Source organism: Bactrocera dorsalis, chromosome 4 (assembly GCF_023373825.1).
Source record: "Bactrocera dorsalis isolate Fly_Bdor chromosome 4, ASM2337382v1, whole genome shotgun sequence".
NCBI classification, from domain to species: domain Eukaryota; kingdom Metazoa; phylum Arthropoda; class Insecta; order Diptera; family Tephritidae; genus Bactrocera; species Bactrocera dorsalis.
Window position 1 is genome coordinate 64,192,972 of NC_064306.1, and position 12,051 is coordinate 64,205,022.

Sequence of the window (12,051 nt, forward strand, 5' to 3'; positions counted from 1 at the left end):
TATGGTAGTTAATAGTAGCTCTGCGGCTTTTGCAAAGACCTCAGCTTGAAGTACACAGCAGGATTCCGGCAATATGCCTAACTCTGGACAGTATATTCCCGCAGCGACTCCATCGTCCATCTTCAAGCTAACCGTATAGTTATTTAGTGTGTTACGCGTAGCTAACACTTCTTACCCAGTTGAAAAGTGGGGTCATGTTGTCAGCGTTTGCCCAATCGCCATTATCGACCGAGTTATGCCCAAAGGTTCTATATATTATATAAACTCACCTGCCGCTAATTGTCGTCTCGCCGATTTTGCTGCGCAGTTTTCAACGTAGAGGTCTATAGGTGACAGGTTTAGTACCAGTTCAAGGGCCGCCGTTGAAGTTGTTATGCACATCTCAGCGAGCCTCTGAAGCCTCTCCATTGGCTTCCGGTAGGTAAATTTCCGAACACCTGTCCACCATACTACTGCACCGTAGAGCATAATTAGTCTCACAATAGCTGTGTAGCACCAGTATATGAAAGAGGAGGAGAGACCCCAGGTTGTGAAGCAACACGCATATAAAGCATTGCTGGTTTTTCTCACTCTTTCTTCCACGTTGTGCTACCAGTTTGCTATTCAAGACTACCCCATGGTACTTGGTGCGGTCCTTGAGAGAGAGTTGTGTCCCATTTATAGAAGGGGACCTCCATGGCGGACTTTTCTGTTTCTTGTGAACACCAGCAGATCCATTTTCTCCGGCTTCAACCCCAAACCCGCTGGCGGTGCTAAGTTCTGGACTTCTTTGAAAGTGGTGGTCATAATTGGTCTGTAGACACCTTCCTGTTATTAAGATCGCAATGTCGTCCGCATATGCGACTGCCTTAAGGGCTTTGCCTTCTAAGTTATTTAGCAGTTTATTCACCACTAATGTCCGCAGAAGCGGAAATAGAACTCCACCTTAAGGAGTACCTCTAATGACCTCCTAGGCCATTTTAACGTCATCCCATTCTGCTCTTATACGTCTAGAAGTCAAAAGGCTACTGATTCAGCGTTGTATAGCAGGATCAACACCTATTGACTGGATAGATTCTGTTGTTGAACGCTCTATAAATGTCCAGGAATGCTTTAAGAACGTTTTCCTTATATTCAAGAGCCCTTTCGTATATTTCTTAATGCAAACATATAATTTTTAGCCTGATTTTGATTGGCAGTTAGTGGTCCGATCTGAATAATTTCATCAGAGATTGTAGCGTTGTCTTGGAAATTAATCTATACCGAATTTTGTGGAGTTATCTTGTCCAATAAAAAAGTTTTCCATATCAGAGGTTGACTTTTGTCGGTCAGTTTATATGACAGCTATATACTATAGTGGTCCGGTATAGGCGAATTCGGCAAATCGGCAGCTTCTAGGGGCGAAAAGAACATTTACGAAACTACAGACACTTATCTCCAAAACTAAGGATGTCAGTTCGTTGCTCCGATCATTTATAGGATCTCCGACGTTTCCTGCTGGGAGTTACAAACTTCTTGGCAACCATAATAGTCCCTGTTCAGGGTATAGAAAAATAACTCACCTCTCCTATTTGTATAACCTCATTACTTCTTGGAACAATTTTGTAATGAATTGCTAGATTACTTTTATAATGAGGAAAAATAAAAAGAAATTCATTAAGTACTCACACATCACTCTAAAAAAATTTCCAAAAATACACAAAAGCGGCATTATAGATAAGAAAAAAAATCTTAAGTGTGTCGCAGGTGCTAAAAGTAATGAATTATCCACAAAGTGTCCCCATATTTCCAAAATTATAATTAACGACTTACGAATTACGTTTTGCAAGTCATAATTTTTCTATTCCCCCGGCTTAGCTTCAACACCTGTTAAGCCTCCACACAAATATATTAAAGTTTCGCAAACTTTTCCTCATTAATATCAACACTCAGGTCAGCATATGCGCCGAGCTTCGGTCCAAGACATTCTACGCCTCAACTAATCATCATTCATTATGCTCGTACATAACGGTAACTAAGCAAGACAACAACAACTAATGACATTATAAATATTTTACGCACCATTGGATATCATCAGGTCCCCAAACACACAAATTTGCCTGTCGACTCACCTGGACAACGCAACGGTAAATTAACAGGCGACTTCACTTACACAATTGCGTAACCAAAAGCCTCATAGTGCTGCCGTGTCCAGCAGCAGCTATACTATATGTTTGTAACTGTACGTCAACTGCGTTGTTGCTAATGCAGAGACCAGCAACTAAATTTAATATCATTATTAGGGACCGGACAATATGTGCGTAGCTAGGGACTCAGAGCCAGCAACATACACAGACATCCTCAGACGACCACACTTAAACATATGCCATCTAACTAAGTACTCATCTTCTACTTTACCTCTCATTCGCAGCAACTCATCAGCCTCTTCGGTGGGCGTCAGCGTCGGCGCCACCAACACTTCCACCTCGGGCATCGGCTCAGCGCTCACCACCCACACGAATGGCGGTGCCAGTGTCGGTAGTGGTATTGGTATGGGTCACAACACCTCATCTGCGCTGTCGACAACCGGGTCCGCCACAACGAAGACACGCTCGTATGACTTGTACAGCGCCGAGTTGGATGTTTATCGGGAGAAGCGAAAGCAACGCAACTTCGGCAGCATGGCTGCGGCTCAGATACTTTGTCTGTGTCCGCTAATGATTCTACGCTTCGCACGCCTTTCCATGGAGGAGACCTATGAGAATCAGAAGCATTTCGACTTCACATATTTGATGTTTGTGTGGATCGCTTTTCTGCCCACCGTCATCTTTCCCTGCATTTATGCCTCGCAGATACTACCCAGGTAAGCACCAGGCCGTACGGGAGGGGAGTGTAGTAAGACTTAACAGAAATGTGTGTGCTTTTATGCTGTGTATGTGTGGGCTTATAATATTTATAAGCTCACATGACAAGCTTACTACATCTACTTAGTGAAATTAATTAGTTAAATAGCTGCTTGGTTGGACAGACCAATGGCTTTGATTTGATTGCTGACTATTCAACTTTGTGCTATGTGTGAACTAGATGCTCTGACGGTTTCATAGGTGTGTGAGAAGATTGTATACCCACTTTGTCTTTATTTATAGCAGCACTTCTGCTAATTTGAAACTATTTATTTAGTTCTGAGAATGTGGGTTATAAATAAAGTTTAAAGTTTTGTGTTGCATGTTTTCTTAGAAATCTTTAGTAGAGGAACGGAGTTTAGGAGAGGCATAGAGGTAAGCCGAACAGCTTATAAAGGTGTTTGTAAGCACTTTGTTGAGGTGTTCTTTTCTGTAGGAAGCTTTTGTTTAAAATAATCGACGGTTTGACTATGCCTACAGTCTGTCGAAGTTTTATTTATACTTCTTTATAGACGTAGATACCGTTTAAGGGGTTATAGCCGAGTTTAGTCTTTTATCCAAGGCTGTTTCCAACTTTTCATGGGGGTGTTTTTACGTAGCGGGTCCCAAACCCAGCACACAACCCTGAGGAGGGGATGTTTCGCCCTCTCACTTTAACTCGCCTTCAAACGGATGTTTTGTGGCTATCCAGAAGATACTTGGTCTAAAACTGGAAGTCCTAAGCTGCTTGAGCCATATGTAAAAGAATCGTTACTGGCCACTTCCAAGTGAATGGCGCTCAGTGAACTTTCCTCACTTCCGTGAACTTCTAACTATGGCTCCATCCTCCATTATTTACCATTATTTTGGTCTAAGATAGTCATCAAATTTTGGAAACCGATTCTCCTATTTTTCGCATATGAAATATAGTTAAGTCCCAGGAGCGAAGAATAGAGACTTATGTTATCATTCTTACCTCCTTTGATTTAATTATGACGGCTTCTGATTGTTTCAAGAAAAAAAGATTTATTTCTTCCTCGATCTCTCGGTGCTTTTAGCTATCCTGCCATTTAAATGAGAAAAAATATTTTTTTCATATGTCTTTAAAAATACAACCTTTCCAACTGCATTTCATTGACTTTCCTTTACCTTCTCCAGATTGTATGAATACACCTAACAACGACTTCTTCCAAATTACTCAACCTTTTTGGAATAGTGGATTTACTGACTCTAGGGTCCGGGTTGACACTTTTTTGCTCTTGCATAGTCGGTTTTATTTTCTTTAAAAGTATTATGTATTCTATGAACATGTCTAAGATGTATTGATATGATAATAGTGTTGGGGAATCTCTTGAATCCTTTTGAAGTATTTTCGTCAATATTTTAATCTCTCGCGCTCAGTATTTCAGAAGGTAGAACTTCGATGGTTTATGAGAGGTCGGTTGGTATTGTTGAAAGTTTCGTATTTTCAGTTTTTTATTATTGGAGGCATTTGATCTTTTGTAATAGTGTTCTCACCTTAATACAAGCTTTTCATCTCGTAAAGTCGTCCTATGTGGTCTTCGAGGTTTTTTAATCCAGTAAAGAGACAGTTATTATATACAAAGTCTTTAAAATTTTTTCATTTTTCCATTGATTCATTGATTCATTGATAGACGAGGAATGCATCGCGGCCTTAGGACTTTTGTGCACTCTCCTATATTACAAAGACTAACCTAGCCACGGCATATAATGTCCAATATAGCGAAACGATGTGATCCTTATGTGGAAACATAGATCTAAAGGCCTTTAACCTGCGTCTGCAGACTGCTATGCACTCAATTAGCAGGTGCTCTGATTTTTCAAGCTTCTTATCAAAGATTTACGAAAGAAACTGGACCCATATTGTGTAAGTACTTTTTCAGCTGGCAGTGGCCAGTGTAGAATGCGACCAGTGGTCTGAATTTGTCTCAAGGGATTACATAATTAAACCTGCTGAGGCTGTAACCCCTACTTAGCCACTTGGCAGGGCGCATGCCTTGTAGTTTTGCCACCAATACCTCTCTTCCTATTCCATTCGATCTTGCGGAAGCGCTCCTGGGGACTAACCGTAATGAAGGGTTCAGGTCATTTCATGTTAGTGCAGCGGGCGAGCTTCTGAGCCAGTTTTGTGTATCTCCATGGTAATTAGTGGCTGTAAAAATGCCTGAAATTCTGTCAATAGTATAAAGAGAGAAAAACTTTGCTTCGCTAAAGTCGTGGAATACTTATTTTATCAGTCCGTTGGTTAGTCGTTAGTTAATGTCTTAATTGCTTACGGCATTCTCTATTTAGAAATTTTCTTTCTAAATTTGAAATCAACTCATAGCAAAAATATTTTCAAATTCACCCAAAAATTTCCCAAACGGAAATTGTATTCTTATTTGCCGTTAAATTGGTATTCTCTCCGTGAAATTCTTACTTAAATTCCATCAATATTTCCAATTTTTAACAATTCTCTCACTCTCTCTCTCTCGTTCAATCCTTATGCACACAATGCCACCGTTATAATCACTCATTTTGTTTGTCTTTCCATTTCTACTGGCTTTAAGTGCAAAAAACACCGTTATTGTCGGCTGTGAGTGTTTGTTTTGTTTAAGAAGCGGAGCGACAAAACAAAAACAATCGCTATAAGAAAGCGCGTAAAATCAACAATGGAACTCGACTCAGTGACTCGACTGAGAAAATATTGCCATAAAAAATATCAACCGAATTGAAGGCAATAGAAGAGAACGAAAGCGAAGAATGAATAAAAGTCAAACAACTTGTTCAACCTTTAATGCCACTTTAGCTAATTTAATTATGTGTACATATATATATAAGGATACAGAGTACATAAGCCAATATGACTAAGTTGTAAGCAAATTGATGGTATTGTAGGCGGATATGGGTTTGCTATTCGCGATCCTGGAGATTATTACATTTAAATCCGGGAAAAAGCTATCCAAAGCTTTGCGGCGTCGAATACTCTCAAAGCTGGCTGGCCAACGTAGCCGCTGTCTCGAAATTCCCTGCATTGTGCCAATATCGTCGTATTTATACGAGAAGTTCATCGTTCCGTCGACTCCGATATGCGCCGTCGTTAATGCGCAAAGGACCATAAGTCTTCCGCAGAATTTTTCTTTCAAAAACTCGTAACGTCGACTCATTAGACGTTGTCATTGTCCATGTCATTACTATCCCCACAGCAGGTCGAAGACTTTACTTCTCAATTACCTAAGTACTCAGTCCGAAGTAGCACTCGTTTGCATGAGTTATTCTACGTTGGATTTCGAGGCTTACGTTGTTGTTGATGCTGATGATGGTTCCAAAGTAGACAAAATTGTCTACGAGTTCGAAGTTATGACTGTCACAATTGACGTAATAAGGAATGTGGGTAGTATGGGGATTAGCTGGACTGATGGACGATTAGATGTTAGTGGTGTGATTTCCACCAGACGGAATACCGAACAGTTAGGGTGGTGTGCGCGTGAGTTGTTTATGCGGCGAGGGCGGTTAGCTGGGAAATAGAGTTAGATTTTGTATGAGTGGTGTGATGATGGGGTCCAACTCCTGGCCACCAGTCCAGAACTATATGGAGCTCAACTGGTAGCAGCTTCGGCTACGTGGTCTGACCGGAGACTTAATTCTGGTACCACGGGAAGCAGGAGTTTACTTCAACCTGCTCATGCGGACTGGCCCCTCGGGGAGTATCGTGGTGGTTGTGGTTAAAACCCAAATGCGGGAAGAACTGACTTTGTCAGTTGAATATGCAGTTGCATTGCAACCGGGTGCTGGACCCAAAGCACGGCAGAGGTTTTAGATGGGCCTCGAACCCAACCAAGGTGGTTAGTGTGTCCATTCCACACTGCCAATTGGTACTGAAAATGCCCAGCGTTCTCAGGACGCTGTTGTCAGCAGGTATCCACGTTAAACACACCGGACGTTGTCACCAGTGATGATCGAGCCAAGTCGCGAATGCGATGAGCGTTTGTTTGATATGAACCGTTTGTATGATGAAAAGATTTCGTCTTGCCCTCGATCACTACCAGACCCATTTGCTTCACTTCTTTGTTCAATCTGGATAACGCAGAACTAATTGCGCGCTTGATATAGACAATTGGCTCAGAACATACGCAGGATATAAGGAAATGCTGTCTAGGCCTTCCTAGTTCCACGTTCTACTCTTCCGCATATACACAAAATTGTTTAGCTTCCTTGTAATATTATATGTATCAGTAGTTCCATTTGTTTGCGTTCACTTTCAATTAATCTTGCGTAATCTCAGCGAGAACGTTTATTTCGCTCGCAGCGTCCTCATTTTGCATATCCGTCGTTAAAACAAGGACATTGAATTACTAATTACGACCTGCTTGACTGAAATCACACAATCAGCCATCAGCCATGAGGATTTCCACTGATCCATGTTGAATGTTTATTTTAATTAAATCCCGTTTTTTGCGCTCGTTGTGTTTCGCTAGAAAAGGCAACATTGTAGCGCCATATCAGGACATACATATACACTGTATTTATTTACAACTCTTTGTTTTTTCTGCTTTCTTTCTCCCGCGTATATCGCCGATGAACAGAGATAAGCAGGAGCGCATACGTGGCTATTTTCGTCTTTCGACGAAACGTTTCCATAAATCGCGCAGTTGTGGCGGCAGCGGCAGCGGCCACACGCCCAGCTCCCGAGAGGATTCCATTGAAAAGGACGACAACACAAACGCCACGCAAGCCACATCGATACTCGTGAACGGCGAGGAGTTTCTGAATGGCGGCGGCAGCATTACCGGCACTGCGCTGGTGACACGTCATGAGCTCAATCGGGCTGCCAAGTTTCAACAACAGCAGCAACAGCATCACAACAATTGCCGACAGGCTGGCAAAGACAGCTCGAACGGCGTTGCGGCGGTAGGTCAGCATGCTTACGGCAGCAAGTCGACACCGCTGGCGAAGGATGTGCGTGTGAAGAAGAATGATGTGAAGATTAAGATAATATCGGATGGCGGCAAAGGCAAGAAGTCAACGTTGGCAGGCATTGCCGGTGCCGGGCAATTGCAGGCACAGCATGCTGCGAAGAACGGCAGCGTGAGCAGCGGCAGTCGACGCGAGAGTGTTGCCGGTGGCGGCGGTGGCGGTGGTAGTATTGGTGAGCGCAAATTGACGCTCGGTTCGTTGGATAACTCCTGCTCGAATATGACCTCGTCGACCTACTGCAATGGCGCTGGCAGTTTGCTGGAGGATGATGGTGGCGCAAGCAATTTCGGTGATGGTGAAGACTCCTCAATTGTGAGTGGCATGATTGTGCCGAGCGGCGGACAAAATGGCGTCAACTATATGCAACACAAGAAGTGGAGTCTCAGTGGTCAACCATTGTTACGTAACAAGGATTTATCGTTTAGCGATTGCAGTAGTTTCTCGCATATGGAGACGGCCAGCACGTTGGAGCGCGACATGGAGATAATCGATATGTTGGAACGTGAACGTAGCATGGACATACAGGAGATGATAGAGCGTGAGAAGCACGGTGAGACGGTGCGCATGACGGTGGGTGAACGTCGCAAGCTACCCGATATTGAGAAGATTTATCAGCGTTCGCCAAAAGCGAAACTCGATCCGTACAGTTATGATGTGTCTTCACAGGTGACGCCGACACCGTCAACAGCAACCGCCAAGGATAGCATACCGAACTCTTTGCTCTGCAGTGATCCGTTGCAGTCAAGCGGTGGCATTAGTAGTAGTGGTAGCAGCACGAATGATGGCGGTTATAGCGTTGCGTCGACGTTTACCGGAGATGATGGTATGGCAGCGCATCGCCTGTCACGCAACGATGACGGTGAGAGTGGCATCGATGTCGACGAAGAAGTGCCGTCCGATTTCTTCGACAAGTACACGCCGGGCGCTGCTAATTCGGTGCCATATGCCAGCAGTGGCGGCGGCCCAGCAGTCAACACACCCACTTCCGCCTACCAGTATCAGTACTCGCGTCGTCTGAGCCGCAAATCGTCGCATCACAGTCAAGGCTCCAATTCACATCGCACTTCGAAGCGTGACAGCTTCAATTCCTTGAATGGCAGCGATCTCATTGCGGGCGCATTCGGTGAGCTCGATCCAACGCAACCGCTGTCGAAGATGTCAGTGGTGGAGGGGCGTATGCGCCGCAGCAGTGGACGTACGTCCAGTTTCTCTTCCTCGGCGCGCAGTTCAATGAAGTCACGCGACTACAGTCATGGTTCATCGCATTCGGCGCATCCAGAGTTGGACTTCAGGGAGAATATATTCGCTGAACTCTGAAGAGGTGAGTGTGGTAAGACTCGAGTTTAGGTGCCACGATCCAAATTGTGCATGCTTTATTTGAAAAGAGGTGCCTAATTGGATTAAATTAAGCAACGAAGGTATGTTTGAAGTAGAAAGCTAGCTTTTAATACGAACAAATACAGAAACCCTTATAGTAGTGTGTATTGGTATGGAAGTCCTGACAGAGCAGTTTTATAACAGTAGTTAAGCGTAAGTTTTTATTAATGTAGACAGATCCTAGTATGTGGTAAGTAATGTTAAGTATAAATTTGAAATGTGATGAAAATAGTTACAGAATTGGCATAAGCATTCTAAAACGAAAAATCAAATGGAGTTTGGTGTTAGACGAGGAAATACTTACACATAGTGTTGTTGGAGTTACGTTGCGAATAAGTTAGTGGGTTTACTATGTGGGAATTGAGTTCATAAGGGTTGCTAACTGGAGCAATATACGAAGCTTACCTAACCTAGATTGACAGCTGATTTGAAGGTTAGTTGACCTTTGAATGTTTGGTCAAGCAGATTTCTGGTCAACTGTTCCGAAGGATATCGTTGGAATTGTTGTTGGTCAAGTATTTGGATTCCGAGGTTGATATACTCATGAGTTACGAGAATATCAATAAGGTAGAGTATTTGGCTCTAAAGAACTTAAGTGGTTCGTGACAGGACGAGCAAAACTCGAAAAATTATTAATATGATTATTTGTATGAGACAATTGCAAGATTTGTTCCTGTAGAACAGCTGGGGTTTAAGTTAAACATGTGATTACTTAGCATATGAGTTCTTTTGAAGAAAAGTGCGGGTTCTTGAGTAAACGAGAGCTACTAATATAACGCTATTATGAAAGAATCTGTGAGAGAGCGTGAAAAAGTCACGTTCTATTGTATTTTATATAAGCATTTGTTAGTTTGATAGTTAATTATGGTGCGTTAGAAATAATTAATATTTTTTACAATACTTTGAAAAACTGTTTGAGGTTGAAGGCGACTTTCTTTGAAAAATATAAGAAATTTGAGTTAGAATGTTCGCTTGTATTTGAAAGTATCTTAACAAAGCTGCCTTCGATTCGTCGAACCGAGAACTTACTGAATCAGTGAATCGAACAAACTGGTATAAATCTCATAAACTGGCATAATTCAATAATTTTTGAAACCCATCACTTCCATCACTTCGATGTGGCATACGAATGCTCTCTTCCCATAAATATGACTGCACAATTTTTAAATTTGTTTGTTTTATATTTTCGCAGTAGCGGATCGTACAAACAATTGGCATAAATGCCATAAACTGGCATAATCCGCTTGTTCTTGAAATCCACCACTTTTATCACTTTGATATGGTATAGAGAAGCACTCATCTCAAAAATATAATATAATAACTAGCTGGATTTTAATTTTCTTTGTTCTGTAATTGAGTGGATTTCCCACATGTCGTAGAGCGAAGTGGCGAATCGAACAGATAAGTGAATAGCGCAAATAAATGGTATAAACCATAGAGACAGGCAAAATCAAGACTATTAGAAAGCAAACACTTTGGACAAGTAACCACAAGCTCCGCTTTGTTGAATTCAGTTGGTTGACTTCGCTGTTCCTTTCACTCCTCAGCCTTTTGACAAGAGAGAGGAGAGCTCCCCAATGGTGTAAAGAAATAGTATTTGAATGAATAGTGAACTTTAGTGTTGCTTTCACTTGTCATTTTTTTAAGAGCTTGATAACTTTTTTTAAAAAAAAAAAACGCATAAAATTTGCAAAATCTCATCGGTTTCTTTATTTGAAACGTTAGATTGGTTCATGACATTTACTTTTTGAAGATAATTTCATTTAAATGTTGACCGCGGCTGCGTCTTAGGTGGTCCATTCGGAAAGTCCAATTTTGGGCAACTTTTTCGAGCATTTCGGCCGGAATAGCCCGAATTTCTTCGGAAATGTTGTCTTCCAAAGCTGGAATAGTTGCTGGCTTATTTCTGTAGACTTTAGACTTGACGTAGCCCCACAAAAAATAGTCTAAAGGCGTTAAATCGCATGATCTTGGTGGCCAACTTACGGGTCCATTTCTTGAGATGAATTGTTGTCCGAAGTTTTCCCTCAAAATGGCCATAGAATCGCGAGCTGTGTGGCATGTAGCGCCATCTTGTTGAAACCACATGTCAACCAAGTTCAGTTCTTCCATTTTTGGCAACAAAAAGTTTGTTAGCATCGAACGATAGCGATCGCCATTCACCGTAACGTTGCGTCCAACAGCATCTTTGAAAAAATACGGTCCAATGATTCCACCAGCGTACAAACCACACCAAACAGTGCATTTTTCGGGATGCATGGGCAGTTCTTGAACGGCTTCTGGTTGCTCTTCACCCCAAATGCGGCAATTTTGCTTATTTACGTAGCCATTCAACCAGAAATGAGCCTCATCGCTGAACAAAATTTGTCCGAAAAAAAAAAAAAAAACCGAACACTGATTTTGGTAATAAAATTCAATGATTTGCAAGCGTTGCTCGTTAGTAAGTCTATTCATGATGAAATGTCAAAGCATACTGAGCATCTTTCTCTTTGACACCATGTCTGAAATCCCACGTGATCTGTCAAATACTAATGCATGAAAATCCTAACCTCAAAAAAATCACCCGTTATAAGCAAGATCTTTTGGGTTTAAACTAAAGTAGTTCCTTTTGTATTGTTTTTACTTGTCAATTTCTGATCAAGACGACTCACTTAATCCAAGCATATTGATAAATTCCAATATACAGCCAGGTGCTATTGAGGCGATGTGATCCCTATTTGGAAATATGGATCCAAGGGTCTTTATCCTGCGCCTACAGACTGCTGTGCAGTAAATTAGCAGGTGTTCTGGAGTTTCGAGCTCTATGTCGCAGAACCGGCAATTCGTACAAGAAGCTAGACCTTCGTTATATAAGTGC

General features: G+C 42.0%; 1 protein-coding gene across 1 annotated transcript in view; it reads left to right on the forward strand.

The window, feature by feature from the left end:
• Positions 1-10,831, forward strand: part of LOC105226990 (uncharacterized) — a 114,821-nt gene extending 103,990 nt beyond the window's left edge. The window contains exons 6-7 of the mRNA XM_029550499.2: positions 2,390-2,821; positions 7,427-10,831. Of these exons, the coding sequence (XP_029406359.2) occupies positions 2,390-2,821; positions 7,427-9,134 (2,140 nt within the window). The 3' untranslated portion in view covers positions 9,135-10,831. The remainder of the gene's footprint in view (positions 1-2,389; positions 2,822-7,426) is intronic.
• The last annotated feature ends 1,220 nt before the right edge of the window (positions 10,832-12,051 follow it).